The sequence below is a fragment of the Hipposideros armiger genome, unplaced genomic scaffold (genome assembly GCF_001890085.2).
Source record: "Hipposideros armiger isolate ML-2016 unplaced genomic scaffold, ASM189008v1 scaffold_390, whole genome shotgun sequence".
NCBI lineage: Eukaryota > Metazoa > Chordata > Mammalia > Chiroptera > Hipposideridae > Hipposideros > Hipposideros armiger.
The window spans coordinates 1,301,822-1,326,799 of NW_017731740.1; the positions used below are offsets into that span (position 1 = coordinate 1,301,822).

Below are 24,978 nucleotides of genomic sequence, written 5' to 3' on the forward strand. Positions count from 1 at the left end.
TGTCAGTTTGTCAGAGTTCAGTGGTTGGTAAGAAACCTTACTGTGTTCCTGATCTATCAACCTGAAGGTTTCTAATTCTATTTCTTAAAAAAAAAAAAAAATTGCTTTTAGAAATTTTCTTAGAGCAGTGCATTGCTCTGTCAATAGAAAGGAATAGCAGTCTTTTGTTAACAAAGGAAATTAATTTTCACCTCTATTTCAGAAGAGGAGTTAAGAGTATTTATTTGTGCTGAAAAATTCCTTCCACTTCCATGGACTGCATGTTCTTAGAGCTCTGGGACAGCAGTTAGAAGCAAAAAAAAGAAAAAAAAATACAGACCTTTTAATATTTTATCTTCTGTAAACCATCAGACCATGTGTTCGCTAGTCTGGAAAGACAAAATGAAATTTCTGTGACCAAAAAAAAAAGTACCCTCTTGATTTTTTTTGTTCTTTGTTTGAAATCTGTTCTGCCTTTTTAAAGAGTGTTTGTGAATTAATGTAAATGAAACTTGGCTTACTGGTATCTGAAAATTCCAGGTTTGTGGGCCTTTTTTGTCAGACTAGACGATGCTGTTTAGGCAGTCATAGGTTATAGGAAGAATTTTAGAAGATCAACAGGAAAAGCAGTCAAAGAGCTAGTTTTCTTCTAGAAGAGCTTTTTAGTAACATAAACATTTGTAGAGATTGCTATCTTTAAAAAGATGACAACGTTATTTTCTTGCCCAGCTAACAGACACCATTGAAAGAAAGTTGCTTAATTTAAAGCAGCAGTCTATAAATCACAATTTCCAGCCTACTAATATCATTACTTTGCACTTACATAAGTGGTTTTACTGCTGCAACTCAAAGCAAGCTCAATTTTATATCGTTAGAGCATTTGATCATTTGGGGTATATTTTCCTACAGTTTTTTAATTGGCCTCTTGAAAGAAAACAGCTGACACTAATCATATAGTAAGAGAGAGAGATTTGCTGAGACTTTTAGATAATTAGTAAAAAGTACTCAGACAGTTGTGTGTGCAACAGTCACCATTTGGAATACAACTTACAAAGCCTAATAATATCTTGACTACCCAAACTTGCAGATGTCCCTATTGGAAACGTCCTAGAAAAAAGTTATCTGTGAAGCTTGAAACACATCTATCAGCCCAAAGAAGAATTTTTGTGGAAAGAATTTAAATTTATATAATTCTCATATATTATTTTACCAAAAACAAAGGAAAGGGGTGTGTGATGTGTTCCCATGTTTTAAAAAGGACTTTGAGGGAGAAGCAGCTGGAACCTTTCACGCCAGCAAGACCTTTTGAAAGGAACAGAATCTGTAAAAATTTGAAACAAAATGTTCAAGTGGAAAAGTTACAGATTATTACAGAAAGCTTTGTTTTGTGCATAAAAGTCCATTTTACAGAGATTTTTCAAGTGTGTAATTCACATTTTCCAAACAGAGAAGTACTCAGATCAGATATTTTGTAGGATGGTATTCTTTAATTCCTATGGAGGTTTAGATATAAAGTAAGGAGGAAATTTTGTATTAGGATAGTTTGTCTCTTTTGTTAAGCACTTATTTAATATCAATATCATATTCTGAGTTGACCTTGTGAATAGTAAAAAGGTTCATGGAGGGCCGGCCGAGTAGCTCAGTTGGTTAAGCACTCAAGAGTGCAAGCTCTGAGCAACAGTGGTTCGAGTCCCGGCCCTAGCTGAGCTGCCACTGAGCTGCACACAGGTAGCAGGATGGCTCAGCTATAAAAAAAAAAAAAAGGTTCATGGCTGTGACACTGTCATTTTTTTCAGAGCTAGGATTCCCAATCTAAAGGGTGAAGTTGTAGAAAATTCATCAGTTGTTTCTTGTGCTTTTGAGTCAAATTATTGCCTTAAATTGTAGACTTATAAAAAAAATCTTTTAACTTGCTTTGAATTTTCCAAGTTTGAAACGATGTTAGAAATTTACAAAATGTTTGTGTCACCCTAAGAAACCAAATTCACTGATCAAGGAGGAAATGTCTTCTTAGATAGGTTAGCAATTGGCATCAGAAATGAAGGCATGGGATTCATAAACATGTTCGTAAGTTTGCTGCTCTACAGTTGGTAAATTAGTGTGGCCTATTTATGCATGACATATACCCAATATCCCTTGCTGGAAAAGTCACAGAGGGTTCCGCGGGCCTCCCTTTTCCTGCCAAAGGTCACAATGCAGGAGAACCTTCCCAGACAACAAGCCCAGACTCCAGCTTTGCGAGCCCTCCCTACACACCTGAAAGAAAATACGTGATAAGGAGGCAAGAGGCAAATTCCCATTTTCTTTGCTGCAGCCTGAACTTTTTCTTGGTTCACAAAAGAAGAAGAGAGAGGCAGGAAAGAAGAGAAATTGCTTTCTTTGGAGCTTATGAAGATCATCCAAGAAGGAAAAACCTACAGCTTCCATCATAAATTTGTCTCAGAGTTTTCTAGATTCATGTACCACCGGGATAAAGTCATACCGATCCACAGTGCAGCTCTGAAACTGTAGGGTCCCAGTGTTTCCAAATTCAGAAACCTGTAGGTTTTAGATGGAAAATCAGGGTATTCTTTGTGCCCATGGCAGGGGCTTCACACCCCCTGCAAGCCAGTGTTTTACTCCTCCCTGTGCCTGAGCACAGATGTGAGCACATGTGGGAGAGAGAATGGTCAAACGCTGCTACATGCGGAAAGGTTTGGTTTGCCACCAAGTGGGTTACAAAAGTTGTGTTTCTTCGAGCTTTGTGGATTTGGCAACTGTGGATAATGAGGACCTGTAATACTCGTTTTACTTATGAAACAGCTCTCCCTGGAGAACTTTACCCTCATGATATGCTCATAAAACATGGAGGCGTTGGCTTGACACTAGCTTAATATTACTGTTTCTGCGTTTCAGGCTAGGCCTTAGGTCCACGGTCCATGCGTGTAACTTTCTGGCTTCTGTGCTCTGTTGTCTTAGTCCCGGGGCACATCAAAACCACTGGTTTCAGGAAGAATTCCTCCCCACTGAGCAGATTTGCCCCCAAGTTTCTCCTGCCAATCACATCTCATTTGATCTGAAGGAAATCTTCTGAAAAAGCATTTCCTTGTTTGTTTGTTTTTATAGGAAAACAAATATAGTGTGGATTTTGCTAATCCTCTCAAATTTAATTTTTGCTTTCTCCGTTTTATGGTGTCTTGGTTACATTTGTTGTTGCAAATTCCCTATTTGATGTATTGCTAGAAATCTGAGTTTTCTGCGGTGGATCATTCGAACTTCTGTGTTTTGTAAGCAGTGTAAGGTTGTAGAAGAGAGGCACCTTGTCTCAAAAAAAAAAAACAAACAGAAAATAAAACCCCAAAACCCTAAATCAAACACCAGCACTGCGTTGAGAGACTACTTTTTTTTTTTAAAGATTTTTATTGGGGAATTGGGGGGATGGGAACAGTGCTGGGGGAATTCGGGGAAGGGGAACACACAGTTGCTGTTGTTTTGTTCTTCAGTCTAGTTGTGGAGGACGTTGCTTCACTGGCCCTAGTTGGCACCATCATTGCGCTCTTCCCTGGCAAGGCACATCAGTCGCCGGCTTCTGGACGGCCGCTTACTGCGGCTGCTGGCCGCTCACGCTGGCTGCTGGCTACATACGGTAGCCCATGGCAACCCACTGCCACAGGGGCTGCAGCCTATGCCGTCGCCGGCGACCCACGGCAGCCCAGCTCCAGGTCAAGCTGTTGTTCAGCATCTTAGCTGTAGAGGACAGTGTCACTGGCCCTCATATGTGGGATCCGAACCGGGGCCCTCTGGCATCCCAAGCCAGTTCTTAACCATCGCGCCACTCGGCCGGCCCGAGAGACTACTTTTTTGATGGCAACACTAAAAGTTCGGAATAAAACCTGGTTAATATTAAAAATAAGAAGACTTCAGTTTTATTCTCAGTTTAGCAAATGACTCTTTGAGAGCCCCATCCCCCCCCCCTTTTTTTTTCTAAAAACAGAACATGACCTCTGTTGAAAAATGAACTGTATAAGTTGGTATTTATCAGGTGTACTGAACTCTGGGGGAAATGAAAGACCCTGAAAGAGGAAGCTAGGAACTTCTAGCCTATTCCTTAGATACAGTGACCATTTCCCATTAGGGCAACTTTCCGATCAGCAGCCACAGAGTTTGGCCAGCTCATCTGACAGGGCTGGCCACCTCTAAGTCACTGCAGATGTTTACAGACAGCAGAAAGGCAAATAGAACATTTCTACATAGCTGTCCTTGGGGGAAGCTTTAAGAGCCATGGATACCTTCCAGAATGTAATGGATTTGGATGGGCTTCACGCCTTAGTGATTTCTTGTTATATTTGCCTGTGTAACCTTGTCCTGGGGGAAAACTCGAGAACCCACTGCAAGCTCCAGCAAGGAAGTCAACCCTGGGACTGTCATCAGGGAAATTTGTTTGCCAACAATCTAGTGTTTGGTGGGTAAGACGATCTCTTCCTCCTTTAGCTTCTTCCTTCCCCAAATCTACTCGGGATGTGATGAGTGTGAGTAAACCTGAGCTCCAGTGTCAGCTTCATTGCCTTTCTCAGTTTCACCCACTAAAAGTTCATCCCAGAAAAGTGCCTTTCGATATTTAAGGTACCACGCTAGGGACTGATGAGTCATTGACTCCTATCCCTGCTCTCAGCGACTTTATAGTTACACAGGGGAGCTAAGACCCAGAAATTCATCCTCATGGGCTCTCGAGTGTTTGGTGAACTGAATATTTGCGTCAAGTATGCCTTGACAGCATGCCAGTAAAAATTCCAACCCTGCTTGGGAATTGAATTGTCCTGACCGCCAGGAGCTTACCTGTGTGAAAACCTCCAGAGGCTGACCATTGTCTACTGGATAAATTTGAACTCTTATCAGCCTGGCAGTGAAGGGCCTCAAAATTCTGTGTCTAATCTGCATTTATTTAGCTTTATTGCCCCTTACCTACCCACTCCAATTGATCTTTGGTTCAAGTTACATGGCCTCCATACTCTGCTGTATTCCACCGAGGACAAAAATGATATTCCTCTCCCATTCTCCATGCAGGCCCTGCTCCAAAGCTTCCTCTTACAACACAGCCTCCAGGGGCCTTTCTTTCCTCTGAACTTTTAAATTTGTTGTTTGAATCAACTTGATCTAACACTGTCCATACAGTGAGTTATCTTTTAATTCGCACCTCCCGCCTCCCACACTGAATTGTGAGCACTTTTGGACTATGGCCCATCCTTTTGTGTATCCTCTACTATACCTTCCATATAACAGAGGCTCCATAAATACCCCCAGCTTATTGGTTATTAGTTGATAAATCTTTGCCTTCCCACTTCGATGATAACAGTTCCAGTACTTGGATTTATTGATTCAAACAGGAACAAGTTGAACATTTCCTTCTGGTTGGTTGTTCGAAACCAGAATTTGCAAACGTCACTGCCACTGTTTCTTAGTCCACTTCAAAAACGCCCTTTCTGGTAGCAGCTATAATGGCACCACCCACCATCTATGTGTTTTCTTTGTCACCACATACATGAACTGAAAGTATTGGAATCGTTTTGCCCGGTGGCACTTGGTATGCAAAGGGTAGCTGCAAGATTCCATTGCTGTGGGCAGTATTTCTGGCCACGTAGGGACTAACGTTAGGGCACATCCTCCAGCTAGCAGGTGTTGGGGTGCTTGCTACCCCAACACCTCAAGACCTCCTCATCTGTGACTGCGGAGCTCCATCCTTTCTTCATATTTACTTATTGAGCTGCTTCCTCATTGCTTTTTAGACCTTACTGCCCAAGGTCCCGGTGGCCAATATTTGCCTTGCGTGGTATGAGCAGCACGGAAGCTGCTAACACAGCCTAGGTTAGAACTGTGGGTCCAGGACCGGCTCCAAGGGGTGAGCTGCTGAGACCCCTGCAAGGCTCTGAGGTGTTTTGGTGGACAATATAGGGAAACACGCTTTAAACACCAGGACCACCCCAAAGAGGGGGCCGCTGATCGCGAACACCCAGTTGTGCTCCTGGTCTGCTCAGTGTCCGGGGTGGGGGGTGGTTGTGAAGCATCCGGCAAACTCGGGTTACAGCTGGGGGACCTTACAGTACCATCCAAACCTGAGAGCATGTGAGTCTGCGGGAAGAAGAATTTCTGGTGCCAGGACCTCCTCCTCATACCCAGATAATCCACTTCACTCTTTTAACGTTTCAGGGCATCATCAAAATCAAAAGTTACGTTATTTTTCACCTTTTGGAAAATAGTTTTCAGCGTGCGGTCAAGCCTAGCGAAACAAATTGGTGTTGTGTGCTAGTGAGGGGAACAGCTCTCCAGGCAAAAGCAGTCAGGTGGCCCATCCTTGGAAACCTGTGAGCCCACGACGGGGCCATGAGGAGCTTCTCCTAAGATCCTTCCCCGTGGGGACACTGGTGACCCTTCTGCTCTCAGATCCATGCTGCTCAGGCCCCCTTGGTGTGCGCCCCTCTCCGCGGGCAGGGTTTGAGAAAGCACCGCAGTCATTCGTGAGCTCTGTCTGGACGCTCGGCATGTTGTGTGTGCTTTGTCTTCCCTAATAAATAAATAACAGGAACGCACCCCTTCCTCCCACCACTTTTCATGAAACGGGAACAGATGTGGGGTATCCTAGACCAGGCACGGTGGGGCGGTTTTCTTGGAGGGTGAGCGAGTTCCTTGGCATTCTTTCGATCTTCCACGCCCACTCTATTTCAGCAATGAAGTGGTGAGGAGTGACTTGAAGAAGCTGCCAGCGCTTCCCACCCAAGCCCTGAAGGAGCACCCTTCCTTGGCCTACTGGTAAGCTGCCCCCCCCCACCCCCGTGTGCAGGCCCAGGGGTCCTCTCCAGGAGCAAGCCCTTTCCAGGGAGCATGGCACCCCGGCCCACTCAGTGCCACCTCACCTCCCAGGGCCACTGCAGGGTCAGCCTGCACCCCAATCAGAGAGTAACACCAAATTGTATTAAGTGGCTTGGGTCACCATGAAACTGTTTTTTGCATTTATTCAACTGATGCAGTCTGTGTGAGATCTCTCCCTTCCCCCTTTTCTTTCTTTCTTTCTTTTTTTTTTTTTTTAAAGAAAACCTTCTAAGATTTCACTTTGGAAGCTTCGCCTCCCTGGAGATCCTTTCATGTGCTGCTAGAGTTTCCTTTTGGAATCCTTGTCATGTGATGACAGGATGTGTGAGGGTTTGAGGTGGGGGAAAACTCCAAGGTGGGTTTTTTTTTTTCCCTCTTTGCAAAAGAGAGAGACGGATGCGTTTTGTTTCCCACACTGTTTCATATCTCCTGATTTCGCTGCCATGTAACATTATGCTGCAGTTCATCTGTCAAGCCCGAAATTACTGATTCTGAACGAATCGGGCATTTGAAAGGTGCCCAGATTGTGGTTTTGGTCACATTTGAGCGGGCTTGCATTCCTGGCTAGTGTGTTGAAATCCTCCTTGGCTCGCCAGCCCTGACCACTGTCCTTAGAAAAAGCACAATGCAGCACTCTCCCCCGCCACAACCCCCCGCCCCCCCGCCATGACTTCTGTTTTTAAAAAACATTTTAACTGCTCTCTCTCTCTCTCTCTCTCTCTCTCTCTCTCTCTCTCTATATATATATATATATATATATATATATATAAACAAATAACCTGAGAAATCGCAGAGCAATTCAGTCCTGATTGATGACATGTGACAACGAGCACTTCTGTAGTGTGCTTTATGAAGTTTACAGATTCCTAATACTTCATCTCGTCGGGATGCTTTTCCAGTCAGCAAGCGGGTTGTTGAGTTGCTCGGTGGCTTTAAGAGATTCCTTCAGTCGGGGTAGGATGTGTGGGGATGCAGAAGGCCTTAGCAGCAGTCAACTCCAGTGCAGAACCATTTCCCCGCAAGAGGCCGCGGGACGGCACAGCTGGGCTGGCATTCCCTATCTCATCTCTCTGCTTTGTTGCCATTCTTTGATAAATAGTGGCTTTATGTAATTGTAATGTACCCCCAAAGAACAGAATCTGTTTCACCTACTGGGGCACTTTGCACATGGCAGCTTCCAAACTTCTAGCCTGGCAGTCTGTACATGTGAACAACAGATGGCACTCCCGTTCCGTTGTTAGCGGAGTGCTAGTTCTGTCCCCAATTCCTTATGACCCCTCAGGCCTCATCTGCTCTATCCCCCAGCTGTTCCTTCTCAGGAAACCAATGGTGAAGGAGCTAGAGACACAAGGATATATATAACTCTATGTACCAACAGTTCCTACACAAAAGGGATATATTTATTTGCCAGCAGGGGGAGGGGGAGCAGGGGGCTATAATATTGGTAGGTTGTCTGGAGTCAGTTGCTTATAGCCTAACTCATCCCTCCATTATCTCATTCATTTGCTTCTAAACATTTTTTATACCTTATGTTCATTTCAGAGTTACGAGCTTTTCCTCTCTCCTCTCTCTCTTATTATCTCCGTAGTTGGCCCCATCTCACAGATTATCTCTGATACAAAAACTCCCTCCTTCATGTTCACACTTCCTCTTTGTCAGTGTGAACACCTTCCGCTCCATCCACCTCTGTAGCTACCTTGCCCGCACACCCCTCCACCTCTGACCAGGCCAGCACTTTCCCCGGGCCTCCCTGAGACCCACAGGCACCCGTGTCACTCTCTTAGTGCACTGAGAGGATGGCTGGACAGTAGGAAGGGCAGTTTTTGAAGCAGGTGCCCTCCGGATTCATAGCCCAGCAGATATACCAACAAGCCAGTAGCACTGGCCACTCTGATGATGCATTGCTAAAAACAAAACAAATAGCGCTTTTCACCTTATTTTATTATCGTTGGCTGGTTGTGGTTGGCTTTAACATTCCAATCTACTTACTTGGATTTTTAAAAAGCAGAGATGGCAAGGAAGGGATAAATGCTGTTCCTGATGCAAATAAATACAGACCGGAGGTAGAGCCGGCGTCCGAGTTTATTCACAATTTTCCGTCCCTGCCTCTGCATCACCAGTCCCCTACAGGATTAGCCATGACCTTTATTGCTGGAGGAGACCTTCACCCACTCCTCACATCACCGTCTCAATCACATAGCCCAGGGTCTCAAATTGCCTGGTCATTTCAGAACTCAGGATGCATATGCGCCATTTTTTCAAGCGCTCCAGCCCTTGCTGGCTTTCAGAGATGCGGTGGACAACCTTCGGGCCAAATTAGCCATAAGGAGCCCATCACACTCGTCACGGGAGACATTCTAGCCCAGTGAGCAGAGCAGTGGGTATCAGAATCCTGGCCAAGTCCCTGAACTGTGGGGTAATGACCGCCCAGGAAACTTGGCTTACTTCTCTGCTGCCTCAATTCCCCGCCTGCAAAATGGAATGAACCTTACCAACCAGATTCCAACTGTGATTGAGAGAGGAAGTGAAAAGTCACATAACGCAATTAGAAAGCGGTGAACGGTGTATCATAATGCTGAGTAATCATGCCGTAATCCTTTCTGCTAATTTTCCCCAAGCGTTTAACAAGTTTGGGCTTCTCACTCCATGTGATTTCCCTGTTGGGGCGGCATCTGAGGCAGCAAGTTAGCATTATGTGCCGAGGGCCACAGAACAAGGCGGGATCCTGGCCTGGATTTTCTCACGGGCCTGGCTGCACCACCCACCCCACCCCCAGACGGGTCTGCAGGGACAGCTTCCTTTACCCGCAGTCACTGACCACTGCAGGCTGACGGCTCCTTTCCAAGACAGGAAACCATATCATTATCACATGTTCCCCTTTATATCACCCATGCATTTCCTGGGCCCCTTGTCTGCAGAGAGAAGATTTAACCTAACAGCAGCACCACCCCGCCCATGCCTAGGGCACAGTCAGCTGTAGTCATTTGTCTTTTTCCTTCACGGAACGCTGTGTCCTCCAAATAGTGTTTTGGGATTTCGTTGACTTTGGCTGGTATATTCCTGATAGTTATCCCACTGAGCCCCTACCACAAACCCGGGGTAGTTGGGAAACTGTCTGCAGAGTTCAGTGCCCTTTAGCCATTTATAACTCCCAGGGGAGGGGCCGGAGCAGGCCCCAGGGGCAGAATGGGGTCTCAGTCAGCTCTGCGTGTGTTACGAGAGACACACACACACACACACACACACACACACACACACACACACACACACGCTGGGCCCACAGTGTTTCAATTGGGGCAAAAAGGGTAGGGAAAGAGAAGGTGGATATTGTGGCCTCACAGACGGTCTCAGACAGCAGGACATACAGGGCAAGGTGCGGGGAGTGGGGAGGGGGCAATTCCTGCAGCTGTCAGGCACGCTGAGGCCATTTAGTCAGTAACGGGAACAGCTGCCTGACAGTGTTTCTGACTTTGACTGGTGTTCTTCCTGAGCCTTGCTGTAGTCACAGCTTCAGCACCATATTGATTTTCACCTCCCTATCTCAGCCCCGGGAGCCTCTCTCCCAGAGCTGGGAAGGACATAGGCTCATATGTACACTGAATTGCCTGACCCTGGATCTCAGAGTCGACCTTACAAAATGTTAGGTCATGTGGGAGGAAATGTGCCAACACAGCCCTTGATTCGGTGGGTGGGCGGGGAGGAAGCGAGAATAGCAACCCTGGAACATCCTGACGCAGCTCTGAAGTTCTGGTGAGGCTGGCATATACCCCAAAGAGGACACTTCTGGAGAATTCTCTCAGGACAGGGCTTTGTCACACTCGATGTAGAACTTCCAGGGTGCATGGGAGCTGAGGAGGAATACGGCTGCCTCTGCCCCTTTCCGAACAGAAGGTACCCGGACACCACGGGAACAACTCTCCAGCTAGAGAAAGGCCCCTCGTAGCTAGCCAATCCCCGTTCTGGATATTTATGAAGACACTTCCTTGTGAAGAGTCAGACGATCTTACATGCACCAGATTTCAGAAAACTAAAATGAAGAGATATTCATTAAAGATAAAGATAGTGTTCGGAAGACAAATCAATTACCCCCAGGTAGTAGGCCATGAACATATAGAACGTGGTACGCCCAGAAATGGCCTAGTGGAAAATGAAAAAGGTGGGCAAAAGAACGTTTTAGATCAATTCTGGGATAAGTTAATAACAAGTAATAAATACCCACCACTGAGGTCTTGAGGGCCCATCCCCAAGATTGCGTTCCATCGTGGTGTCCACAGGCCTGTGGTGAGGAAAAGTGAAGAAGGGTGAGAAATAAGGTTCCAAGGCAGTGTGGCCATGTCACAAGGCCAAGGCTTTTGGATCTGACTCCTCAGCAGGACTCGTGCTTCCCCTGTTGACCAAGGTTGGCTCTGTGCTTCTGAAGGCAGCAGTGGGAACAGCCACAGCTCCCACCCTGCTTATCGGAGAGGCCCTTCGCACCCTCCACCCTGTCAGAGAAGGGCTTGCCTCTCATTGTCTCCCAAGGCTTGAGCTAATCTCTCATTGTTTCAGAACTAAGATTTCAGAAGATAAAGGCGTTGCCTCTGACCCTGTTATCTTCTCCTGGTTTGTGTTAATCAGGCCCCAATTCCAGAACTCGCCCATCTTCCTTGGGAGCCATCAACCCAGACTCCTAATTCAGGGTGGGTAGGCCATGGGTGTTCCGTTGAGGTCAACGCCTGCCTTCCCCCTATGAAGCCTTGTGTAGACAGGATTCAGGAATTGAGGAGGGCAAGAAGGAAGACCTGAGGGAGTTCAGCCAGAGCGTCCACTCTGATGTCCAGCCAGTCTGTCCTCTTCCTGTCCCCTGTTCTGTGTCCCTCCCTCCTGAAATGCCTGTTTGCCGCTTCTTCCTCTGCTCTCAGGGTATCAATTCTTGTAAGGAGCTGACTCCAAAAGCTGAGCTCTAATCTTATTTCAATGATTACAAGTCAAAGATAAAGACAGTGTGAGTCCTCTGAGGGGAAGCAGACTTTTTTAGTTATTCTGTTGTTTAAGGCATCTCGCTTAGGCTGATTTCGAAAATGCCACTTGCGGATAAATCCTTTTTCCAGGACCCAGAGTGTCTCATGAGGTTGCTGGAGCTCAGAAGAAGTATCTCCACTAGCAGGGTGCTCGGCCATTGCCCTAGGGACTGTGATAACAGAATCCTTTTCTTGTAATTTTAGTGAGGACCGAGTGATTGAGCACTACAAGAAACTGAATGGCCAGACCAGAGGTCAAGCAATCGTCAAGTAAGTGGCCCTTCCCAGTCTCCTGAGGTTGTGTTTGTGCATGTTCACGTAGCATACAAGTATGTCAGGGTTGTTCAGTCCTGGCCGGAAAGCCAGATCTCCAGGGAGGTGATGATTCAATTTAATTTCCAAGTAACTAATTACTCTAAAAGCTTTATCATGCACACACATGCAGATATGTACAGAATACCAGTTCTGCCGAATAACCACCCGTGTGTGTGTGTGTGTGTGTGTGTGTGTGTGTGTGTGTGTGTGTGTTGTCTTTCCAGCTACATGAGCATCGTGGAGTCTCTCCCCACCTACGGAGTTCACTATTATGCAGTGAAGGTAAGTGAACTCATTTGGCGAAGGTTGCCAAACTTGCCCTAAAAACAAAAACAAACAAAAAAAGCAAAAACCAAACCAATACAAAACAAAAACTCTTTTTTTTTTCTTTCTAATTTTCTGGAAGATTTTTTTTGGGGGGTGGGGGACTTGATCAGGAAGATTGCATGCTTAGGGGGACTTGGGGCAATGAAATTTTTCCCCCTAGTGTAGTGAGACTTGATTCAGTTACTCTCCACAATTCAGTTTCTTTTTTGTGAAGTGAGTATAACAGATCCCTACTGCCTTTCATTCTCAGAAGGACCCTTAGAATTCAGCACCACAGAGCCTCTCAGTAGGAAGATTCCCTCTAAATACAAGAAACTGTGGAGAATACTTGAAGTAGCATCAACAGTGTTTTTCTCGGTGGTCAAATGCCACGTAGCCAACTTTAGAGGAGAACTGGGATGGTAGGCTGACAAATGGAGTACATGGCTATTAAATATTGTGATGGCAAGTCCAATGTGACATGGACCCCATTCTCAGTTCTCTTTCATTCCATCCATAATGTCCCAGACTGGGATCTCTTCTTCAAAATAATAGGTAATGATATCTCCATGCATCCTCTTCTGTAATGAGAAAAAATAACTTCCCTTCTTTAATTTATCCCAACGTGAAAAGCTTAACTAAGTCATTGCCCAAAGTCCAGTCATAAAAGGCAGGAAACACATCTGAACTCAAGACAGTTTCACCAGCCAACCTGAGATTCTCTTGCTCTTCTACTCATTTCTTTCCCCAGGTTTCCACGCAACTATATTTTTAATTCCTTTAGACTAGAACCTTCGCCATGTTTCATTCATCTTTGTGTCACCTGTGGCAGCATGCACAACACTTTACATGTCCTTGGTACATTTAATCCCCTGTATCTTTCAGTACACCACAGCCTTCTGATGGCAAAAGCTGTGGATTGTGGTCTGTTATATATTCCTAGAACCTAGCGTAGTGCCTGGCACCTAGTTGATACTCAGTAAGCATCTACCGAGTGTTAACTGAGAATTGAATTGAGTCGTTGGATGTATACATTTCCATGATGGGAACAAATGTTGGAGCACATTTGTGGAGCCCAGTTCTGAGGCATATGTGGGAACTCCAGTCCCACCCAGCAGCTCAGCTCAGGATCTTTTACCCTGCAGTGGTTAAACTCTTCCTGATGTCCTACCAACGCTCTTGCCACCAGTGGAAGCCCTTAATCCCCCTTCGCCATCATTCGCAGAACTCATAGAACCATCACAACCATCCCTGCCCTTCTCAAGCCTAAGTCTGTCATGAAGAGTGTGACTTGGTCTTTTGGGCTGTCTCCTATCCCATAGGAGAAAAATGAACTCTCTAAGGAGACCACCCCATGTAAGGCTGTGCCCTGAGATGCGGCCATTGAAGTCAGTGGGCAATCAGCTCCCCAAAAGGAAATTGGATTGTTCATGAAAAGAGGCTCGAAATCCACTGAGCCGGCTGCCATTTTCCATCACACTGCTAGTGAGAGCTGCGGAACACAATTCAGTTTTGCCATCTTGTTACCATAAAGGAAACATAAGGATCCAACAGTAGTTCCTGACATTATTACAAGAGGCATTTTATAGACATCAACAGTGTGAGTCTTTCTCTCAATTGTGGAAATAGTCTACGGTGATGTGTAGCATGGGGTCTGCTTTCAAGAATGGAAACCAGGAATTCAGAAATACCTAGACCACATTTTCTGTGCTTTGTGTGACCTCCATCTCTCGTAATTAAAAAAGAGATTAAGAAATTTGCCTCAGTGGGTACTAGACTTATCAGGGTGATCGCTTTATAAGTTACATAAACGTCTGATCACTATGTTGTACACCTGAGACTAATATAATATTGTACGCCAACTGTAATTGAAATCTTTTTTAAAATTATATTTAAAAAAAAGAAATTGCCTCTCCAGCCACCCCCACCAGTCTGTTAGCTGTTGCAAGACTTTGAAATAGATTGTTAGGCGATTGTGATGGATTGAGGTGGATAGATTGGAAGTCTTTGAGATGAGACTTCACCCAGCCTTTGACTTGCTTACACCTGTGTTCCATTTCTTGTCAGCCCTGGAGCTTGACAAAAAGGTGGCCCCTAATATGTATGCTGTCTGCTTCCAATAAAGCTTTAGTGATTTGTTCCATTGCAGTGCGTTAGACCAGAAGCAGACCTTGTGATTTTTCGGAGTGCCAAATGTGCATGTGTGTTTGACACTTGGAATCTCCAGGCGTAAGCAAATGCTCTCCTTATTTGGAAAAAGAGCACACACATGCAACAAGCCTAAACCTTTATAGCAAGACTCACTGTTTGGCGGCCTCGTGATTTCACAGATGCCATATTTTATGGTGTCATGTCAACCCCTACCTAGTCAATCGGAAGTTGGCAGCAGCATTGGGTCTTCTCTTGTTCTATTCTCCAAAACCGTTGCAGTGCACAGAGGCACTTTCCTGAGATGGGCTTTTGTAACTTTAAAAAAGGTTTTTTGAAGAAATCCTATACCCTGAAACTTCTAAAAATTCCATTTATTTATTTATTTATTTATTCATTTATTCATTTTGCCCTTTATCTTTGTGCTTACCTTGAAAATTACCCACAAGCATTTGAAAACCACGAAGTCAATTTGGGGTTTTCAAGACACCTGTGATAGGGCGTATTAGGTTATTCATAGATGTGACAATAAGGACAAATCCGGGGAAAGGCTGCTTGATATGCCTGCTGTCAACTCCTACCATTCGGGAGCTTTCATTAACAGCTCAGTCATCCTTCTTGAATGTAGAATTATTATACAACTTACAATCTAGTGGCAAGACGTCTCTGTTGAAGAAATAAACAGAGGGATTTGGTGTTTCTAATTCAGTCTCCAGAATGTCTAGGCTTCCATTTTGCTACTTGGTCCAGCCGCATGAGTCACGCAGTCCTGCCTGGCACCCTGCTATCCCCTTAAGGTGAGCAGGACTGCGTGGTGAGCACCTGCCTGCCTCACTGCCATGGGCCTGCTGGGGCAGGGGAGGGTCCTCAGTACAGCAGGACCACCGACCCTCTGATTTCCTTGTCTTTAACATTAGAGGAGTCTTAAATGCATGTTACTATGTGAAAGAAGCCGATCTCAAAAGCTACTGTGTGATTCCAGCTATATAGCATTCTGCAAAAGGCGAAACAGGTTGCCAGGAGCTGGAAGGGGGTAGAGGGGGGATGAATAGATAGAGCACAGAGGATTTTTAGGGCAGTGGAACTGTTCTGTATGATATTACAATGGTGGATACATGTTGTTATACATTTGTCCAAACCCACAGAATGTCCCAACACCAAGAGTGAGCCCTGATGTAAACTATGGACTCTGGGTGATTCTGACGTATCAATGCAGGTTCATCAATTGTAATACATGTATCCCTCTGATGAGGGGTGTTGGCAATTGGGGAGACTATGCATGTGTATTAGGTAGGGAGTATATGGGAAATCTCTGTCCTTCCTTTCAATTTTTCTGTGAACGTAAAACTGCCCTAAAAAAAGAAATCTTCAAAAAAATTTTTTTCAAAGAATCCCCTTCCATAATCTCAGGTCCCATCTAGCTCTGACAGTTGATGATAGTTTCTCTGCTCAGAAGTCTTATTTTTTTAGAATGCTCACCATCTCTCAGATCTTCCTTTGTGGTGAGTGAGGGGCCAAACATCTTAGAAGGAGAACACAGAACCAGACACTCGCTGCTTACTCACAAAAGGGGAAAGGACCATGGCTGTGCTGCTGGGTCCCCAGCCCAGGGCACTTTCCATGTCACCTGTTCACGTAACTGAGTGTCGTTTGATAATGAGGCACACCTGTTCAGGTAAAAAGTGGAGAGATGGGCTCCATCCACTTCAAGGAATTTGCGTCGTCCTTTGTCTTCAGATGAGCCAGATTGCTGGTTCATGTTTATCTTCTCCAGCCCCATACTTACCAGTACTTCTTTTGATGTCCTAGGACAAGCAAGGGATACCATGGTGGCTGGGGCTGAGCTACAAAGGAATCTTCCAGTATGACTACCACGATAAAGTGAAGCCAAGGAAGGTAAGCGTGCTCTCCTCGGTGTGACTGAGAGAGGAACAGGCGGAAAAGGGGTGAAAATGGCATGCCGTGCAGCCTGAGGGCCTCTGGGCTCACCAAGCCCTTGCTAATTTGAGTGTGTACAAATCATTGTGCAGAAAGCCAGTCTGAGCTCCCTTGGGTATATGTTTCTCCTCCCTGTCACTAAGGAAACCTAAGCTGTTATAATTATTTAAGGTAAAGAGACTGGCTCTGCTCTCTCAAAGCAAATGGGCAAGAGGACTTTGAAGGACTGTCCTGTTCCTTAATTTCCTGGGGTGCTGTGCCTTTCCTTGGGAAAGTGGGGAATGCCACTCTTGAATCCTGAGGCTAATCCGAGTTTTCCCAGAGGTGTTTTGTTTTGGAGGGACCGGGTGTGTGTGTGTGTGTGTGTGTGTGTGTGTGTGTGTGTGTGTGTGTAGGGGAGCTAAAAGAAGCAATTGTAGGTCAAAAGAGGTGAAAAACGAAGAGTAAGAGGGATTCCTGAAAATCTGGTAAATATTTTCTGTTGTGTTAGAAGTGATCAGAAACCTGGAAAAAATAAGGTCATTTGCCAAAAAGAAAGGGAAGAGCAGAGAGGGATCTGCAAAGTCATTGTAAACACAGAGCAGAACATTTCGAAGGGGACACAGTGCTCGAGTTTTCTCTGTTTTCGTTTACACACATTTTTCAAACCAGAACAAATTGAAAAATTATAATGGAAAAATATCTCTGAGGCGAGCGCTGTCATTCAGATCTGCTGGCAGAGGCGTGTGGAGAGAAGATGGTTTGCAATTGAAACCCTGAAATACATATTAAAAGTCTATCAAAACCACACTTGCTTTAGGAGAGAGAAAGCAATTCTGGCCCATTATGTCATTCCAGATTGTTCCCCAAGTTCCTTTATCCACGAACAGGATTCAAATTCATACTACGTATCTGAGCTTCTCCTCATCTATCCGGTTAACATCTGCCCTTTAGCCAGCTTCTTTATTAAATTGATAGGAAAAAAAAAAAACCGGCCCTGTGTTGGAGAGGATTTTTACTAAATTCATCATCAAGCCAGTGTTGGAGAGGATTTTTACTAAATTCATCAATAAGCCAGTTAAGTTCTAAGAAAAGATCCTGAGCAAATGATGTAAAGGAATTCATCCGCGGGAACAATTGTAGAAACCTGGCTCTTTGGGGCAGGTTATTTTGTGGCTCTTTCCCACCCCCCAGTTTCCATGTAGATGCTGCAAGACATGACTCGGACCCCGCATTTTTATTTTACCCTCTCTGTTTTTCTTGCCAACAGGGTCTATACTTCTTCCTCTCTGCCTCTTTCCCATATGGCCTTTGTGTCTGTGCATTGTCTTCTCAAGTTCTGTCTTCAATCCCTCCTTCTTTTTACACCGACTGTCCTCTATTCTCGACCTGCCTGGCCGTTTTTCTGCTTGCAAGAGCCAAGAATACTTCCAGATCCTTTAACAAAATCCTGGTTACAATCTATCCAGCTCTTGATGGCCCACTCTGGTGGAAGGCCAAGACCAACGTGGACATTTCAGATCCACAGCCGAGTTCATTAAAATTCAGCGGTTGAATTCTCTTCCTCGGAGAGCTTTGAAAGACAAGCTAACAAGTATTCATGCGTGTTCAGCTTAATTTATTAATAGATTTAAACTTGCCTTATTTCTCTAATTGAGGTGCTAATGAAGATTGAAGCGGTAACGAGATAATACTTGATATATGTAAAACAGGGCGTGACACATTCCAGGGGCTCCGTAAATTGTAAATAAATTGTAACCCAATAAATTTAGAGTCCCTTAAGACTCTAAAACAGGTTTCAACATAAAAAGTAGGAAGCCAGGGGTGTGAATAATCAGCCATTGAAAAAGAGAATTAGTCTCATTTGTGGAACTTATCTAGGTCATTTAACATTTAAAAATGTTCAAATGTCTGTATATTTATTTAGGGTATTGGCTCTACTCAAACTGAGTTATTACTTAGAGTAACTTATGCTTCTGTGGCCTCTGAGGAAGTAGTCGGGATCCTCAAGTCTACTGCCGATTGAGGGTCAACCAAGCCATCAAGATCACAGTTGATTGATTGATTGATTCATTCATTCATTCATTCATTTTAAAATATGTATTGCATACCTGTTATGTGCCAAGCAGACTGCAGGGCACGGAGATACTTAAGACACACGTCATATCCTCAAGGCCTGCCCAGGCTGTGGGGAGAGAGCTGTGTGATAATTATATGAGTGGTCCCAAGTGCTATAACAGAGGTCTCTGTGGGGATCGGTGGTGAATTAAAGGACAGAGTCATTAACTGGGCTCAAGCAGGAGAGACAAATCATCATAGGCAACAAAGTGGGGAGCTGGGTCTTAAAGGGTGGATGAGATTTTGCAGATGGATGGATGGGGTGGGGAGACATACAGGCTGAGACCGCGTGGCATGATGGGGAACCACAGCACTGCTGGGGCTGGAAAGTGGGGGGAGAGGAGGCTGAGGAGCCTCCAATGGCCAGCTCTTAGAGCCCTGAAGGCTTTGCTAAGAGGATTTCATCTTTGAGGCAGTGGGAGCCATGGAGCCTTTGAAGCAGGGGAGTGTCCACATCAGATTTTCATTGTCATAGGAAGATTGTCTGGCAGCTGTGTGGAGGTGGGTTGAAGGAATGCAGGATGAGACTTGCACACCAGGACCTTATTGCAGTGGGGTAGGCCAGCCAGCACTGGTGGGGGCTTGGGGTTGGCTATCGGTAATAGAGGAGAAGGGGAAAAGGAAGCAAGATGTTTAGAAGGTAGATACGACCTATCAATTGTGTGGCAGTCAGAGCAAGAGGGGAACCTCGAAAGAATCCCAGCCCTCTTGATCAGACAAAGCACAGGACATAAGAGGACGAGAGATAAGTTCAGGTTAGGACATAGAGAGTTTGAGGCTTAATGGGACATCCAGGTGGCTGTGACAAGTACGCCGTTGGGTATGTAAGAGTATCGAGAGTTTCCAAAGCATAACTGAACCAGAGACTGAACAGATAGAGGAAACGGCGAGGCATTCGGCACACCGGGAAAATTACCAGTGCCTGTGAGTAGATTTGAGGTCCTTCCCATGACATTCCTGTGAGACACAGAGGCAGGCCCAGGTTGTGTGGGCCCTCGACCTCATATAATTTGGGGAGCTCTCTTTAAGAAATGGATGTGCAATCTGAGTATGAAATTAAGAACAGGCCTTTGAAAGGCCGGTCAGGGGAAGAGAAGTTGCATGAGCCCAAGGGGTACCCACATCTGCTAAGACCTTGGATGGAGCCTAAAGACAAAACCAGAATCTAAACAGAGCCCCAGGTAAGAAGTCACAGAAGCAAGAAGAACTAGGCAGGGTGCCTGTTCCTTCTTCTCAGACCCACCCTCATCACTGTCACAAAAAGGCCGTCTTTGTTTTGTGGAAGGCACCTGTGAGCCTCTGAATGCAAAGACTGCACTCCTTGGCTCCAGAGCTGTGACTCTGAAGAGATGCGTGCCCAAAGTCTGTTGTCAATGATCCAGGCCAGTGATGCTTCCTCTCAGCTGAAAATCGGAAGCTCACATGAAACTATTTGCATGTACAGATGCCTCAGTCTCCCCAGTCGCGCTCACCCCACCTCTGACCTGGCTGCTGAACATTGGGAAAGCCTCCCAATCAATTTGGACATGCAGCTGGAGTTGACTACCAGCCAGCCATCTGTGCTTCCTTTCCGCACTCAGACTCAGGGAGGGTCAGCCAGGCTCCGCAGGTGTGTCCGGCAGTGCCTCTGCACCCAGAGACCTGGGGTGTCCTGACGCATGGGGCTCAAGGCTGGGCTTGCCCCCAGTGAGCGACGGCCCTGCAGGTGGCGCCACACCGTCTTACTCGGGCCAAGCAGAGCTCTTGGTACTGAGCCCCCAGCAATGCTCAGGAAACCTGGAGTAGAGCCGAGTTCTGGACACCTGGAGGCCCACCTGCAGCAACAGCTGCACCTCCAGCCCAGGCAGAGGTCCTTCCTCACACTCTGACCCAGTTACTGCAGCTATGTCAGGTGGCGCCAGGATACTAAGAGCCAGCATTCAAGTAGAGGCAATGGCAGGGGTGGGCCTGCTCCCTTTCTCCTGGAGGGCCGCCAGGCATCCTCGGGTACCCCTGCTATGCACAGCTCTGATCGTGTCAGCAAACTATGAGCATGCCAGGGAGCTCAGCAGTCTTCTGTGGGAATTCACGCAAGTGTTTACATACGGGCCACCAAAAACAACACAGAAAAGTGGGTGGCTGATTACTGTGCAGAAATGGGCAGGACAGTGGCTTGTTCCAGATTGTCTAGTTGGGGCGCAGTTTGCCGTTCTTGCTGCAGAGTCTACCCAAAATTGCATAATCCTCACTCTGAAGCCCTGGTGACTTTGGGGGAGATGGAGTGAAGAGTAGGGTGCCTCACAGGCAGAATGGAGGGAACATTTTGGTCCTCACCTTGGGCTCCTAGCCTTGCAAAAGCATAGCCCAAAATGCAAGCTGCTGATAAGTCGGGGACGGGAAATAGCCTCTTTGCCCTCGGGCACACGTCTGGAACATCCAGACACATGGGGCCACCCAAAGCCAGCATTTTGGCTCTTGTGTACTTTCGGATGCTCAAGGTGAAATCTACAATCCATTCACATGCCCCAGAGGACTGGCCCTTGCTTGCGTGTGTGAGTTCTTTTAAAAAGAGCAGGCAGAACCCAAAACAGTATCTTGAGGATAGGTTGCAGAATCCCTTAGAAGCTTCTAAATATTCCCCCGTCCACTCGCAGTAAATCCTTCCATTTCTCTCCATCACCCAGTGATGTGTCCTTTTCATTCGGGCCTGCCAACCCGCTTCTGCACTCGTGTTCATGCTAAAACACTATATCACACTTTGAAACATCCCTATTGCTGATCTCAGCGTGCTTCCCTCCTTTCCCACAGTTATGGTTTGATGTTTCTGTGCACAGCTTTGGGTGTGGCATAGGAGTAGAGGAATGGCAGTATCTACGCGTCTAGCTGCCTTGGCTTAGCAATGCTGACAGAAGTTGGAAGGAGGGGCACAGTGCTCAAAAAATAAAATAAAATCTTGCAGCTGCATAGATTATTTTACCCTACTTTCTCCTTGCTGTCAAATCCCACTTTAGCATGTGTCTGCACGTGCAGAATCGGAGTGCTGCAACTAGACAATCTGGAACAAAACAGGTCCTTTGTTTTACAAGTTACCGTCCTGTTGGTTTCAGGGAATAACGAAGCATTGTCAGACTGGCATTTGGGCACTTGAAGTCAATCTCAAGTTTCATCTTAGTTTGCATTTACAGCCAATCAAAGAGACCCAAACCACCAAAAAAGAAAAAAATACCAGCGGCATAAAGTGACCACCAATGGTGACATGGCTCCGATCGTCTGTCCCATCGCTTTCAGGCAGTTGTGTTGGTACAAGCAGGACTCCTTCCCCTCTTCCCTGAGAACATTTGAAGGAAAATTCAGTGATTATATATTGAAGAGGCGTTGTTTATTAGCTCTTACAGAACTGGGATCACATGGGACAGAGGTAAATAAGGCTGGACAAAATCTGTCACATAGGGCTCCTTTTTTTAGAGGAGGACTGGATTTCTTAGGTCAAAACCGGAGAAAGTCCGAAAGCTCTGCTCTCTGGGACAATCCGCCCCATCTTCGCAGCACCAGGATCAAAAGCATTGGCACGTTAGTCTCTCCACACTCAAGACTCAACTCCCCACCAGTGCCAAGCTGAGCTGCCTTCTCAGTCGTATCCTGTAGTTGGCACTCTTCAAACAGACCTGCCACCTCATCATCAGAGGCCGTTATAAATTACGACAGAAATGCTTTCTAAACGGGGCGCCAAGAGAGTTAGAATAAAGACCCCTCCTGCAGGCTGTGTCTGAGGTTATGAGCATTAGAGAACAAATAGAGTGAAACACCAACTCCAAGGGGAAAAAAAAAAAAAAACCTCCCTAGAAGAAATATTCAATATCTGCAAATCGTCATTTATGGCTGCAGCCACTCGCCAGCCCATATTTAATGAAATTTCTCCATTGGGGAAGGATGGCAGTGCCGGTCCTTGTTCCATATCCAGCAGACAGCATTTACTTATTTATTTGATGTGCAATTAGGGGCGCTTTTATGTACACTTAGATGCACAATTAGGAGCACTGTGGGGTCCCCTTTGAGACATTAGGAGAAGGAACCAGAGTAAATGATGTGCCCCCGTCCCGGAGCAGTCAGTGTGGCTTCCTCCGGTTCCTAGGAGTATTTCGGAAGCGGGGGCATTAGCTCAGGGAATTGATGCATTACTGTCACCTCCCCAGATTAGTAAAGATTTTTGAACTGTCTGAGATGATGAGACAGGAAGAGAAAATAATATTTACAGGAAATATTCCATTAACTGTGAACTGACTCCCAGTGGAGTCCGTCTGCTAAATTATTCAGTGTGCTAAGCACTCCAGTAAGTGCACTGCTGACTTGGGTTTCAGCTTCTGTTTGGATGCACTTGCCGTATTTTGGGGCTGCTGAGCCCTGCCTTAGCTGGCCCTGGGTGTGTGCCTCCCTCATTCCATTATCTGTATTCCCCTTGGAAAGCACACCCTGTGCACCCCTGGGAAGGAAAAACTCCACTTAATACATTTAGCATTCTTAGCATTTTGCAGCCTTTGTGCTTTCACAGGGTTGGATCAAAGGGCCTCCTCCAGTTGCTCCCTATCAGTCCTTCAGATCTCACTGCAGTGCTGAGTGGACCTGGAATGGTTCAGTGCCTGTGGGTGACAGGCCCCAGCCCTGGGTCATCGGAGGGGATGGGCTGCCTCACAGCTGAGGAGAAGGCCCACCGGAGGGATAATGGGTTGGAGGTGAGCAGCATAGAGAGTCTGCCATCTTAACGCTCCAAGAAAGAAAGTGTGTGTGTGTGTGTGGGGGGGTGGCGCGGAGGGAAGCAATTGTATTCTAAGAAAATTGAGAAGCCTCCCTCAAAGCATCAATACTAGACCTGCCCTTCTCAAAGCATCAATACTAGACCTGCCCTTCTCAAAGCACCAGTATTAGGCGTGGCTGAATCCTCTATCTCTGGACTACGAACCCCAACCTCTCCTCCCGTACAAGAATCGCAACCCCTTGTTAGCCATGCGCTAGAGCTTTAGAACTTCAGTAGAGGGTGTTGCATATGAAATCCTCTCCAATTCAACTCCCATGTGAGAATTATCGGGTGCCAGGCCCAGCACGAGGCCCTGCAGATGTGACTGTGAACAAAAGAGACAGGTCTTTGCCCTCCCAGAGCTTACAGTCTAGTGAGGAAGATGGACAAATGATAACGTCAAGTAAATGTATAATATATAGTGTCATTAGAGTGTTATATTCTACGAAGACAACAAATCAGTAAGGAAGTGTGGGAGGGGTGGTGAATGATCAGGAGTGGCCTCTCCGAGGAGGTGACATTTAAGTGACTCTACTTCTCAGGCCCAGTAACACACCGGGCTCCCTGAGAAGCAGAGTCTGAGATGGATTCCCACGCAGGAAATGTATTGGGACGTGCTCTGGGATGAACGCCAGTGAGGAAAATGAAGGAGGCAGGGCCAGAGCGAGAGAGAGAGAGAGGCTGGGCTGTAATGAAGTCTTGGATTCAGCTCTGAAACTGGAATGACCCTCAGCCGTCACTGTGAGGCTGGGGGCTGAGCCTTATCCCAATCATCCACCAGTCATTAGATGCAGGGGACCACAGGGAAGGGGTCGTGACCTTGGGCAAGGTGGCAATTCCTGGAGAAAGAATAAATCCTTCAATCCTGAAGGGAGGGGCTGGTCAGTACAGCACAGAAACTTTCACCGCTGTGGTTCTCAAAATGTGGCCCTTGGACCAGCAGCATCTACATCACCTGGGAACATGTTAGAAATAAAAACTCCAAGTCCCCATCCAAGACTTACAGACTCAGAAACTCGGAGGATGGATGGGACTAGCACTATTCCTCATGGTGATTCAGACCCAGGCTGCAAAGTGTGAGGACCACTGCTCTACAGACAGGTAACAAGGAACTTTCTATGCGATTTTTACTTTGTTGTTTTATTGTTGGAAGATGTTTTAGTCTGAGCTAAAATCAAATCCCTTCCTAGAGCAGTTACACCTTCAAAACCAAAAGACGTTTTGTAAGCCAGTGGCCTCCATGGCCATTCAAAGACCCAAAGTAAATCTCAGAATCTCAACCAAAGAGGAATTTTGATGCTCCTAACTCACTTCCAGTAGATTCAGAACGGTGAGATAAACAATTCATTCAACCTCTCTGTGCCTCTTTTTATGTCTGTGAAATGGAGACTCTCAGACACTATAAATAGTCTAATTTTCTCCATCTTGAATACGTTTATATCTCAAAGAGTTTCCTGTTCCCCACGATGAAAGTGATTTTGCCCTTGACATAGCAAATATCGTTACAGTCTTTCATACTGAACATGGAGGTGAGATTGCCATAAAGAGCAAACAATGTCTCTTTGTGAAGAGAATGGTAGT

At 46.0% G+C, this 24,978-nt stretch overlaps 1 protein-coding gene across 1 annotated transcript in view; it reads left to right on the forward strand.

Moving 5' to 3' along the window:
* Positions 1–24,978, forward strand: part of FRMD4A (FERM domain containing 4A) — a 327,824-nt gene that overhangs the window by 205,738 nt on the left and 97,108 nt on the right. Inside the window, exons 8-12 of the mRNA XM_019663415.1 lie at positions 6,679–6,762; positions 12,027–12,092; positions 12,362–12,419; positions 16,401–16,487; positions 17,779–18,058. Coding sequence (XP_019518960.1) covers positions 6,679–6,762; positions 12,027–12,092; positions 12,362–12,419; positions 16,401–16,487; positions 17,779–18,058 — 575 coding nt within the window. The remainder of the gene's footprint in view (positions 1–6,678; positions 6,763–12,026; positions 12,093–12,361; positions 12,420–16,400; positions 16,488–17,778; positions 18,059–24,978) is intronic.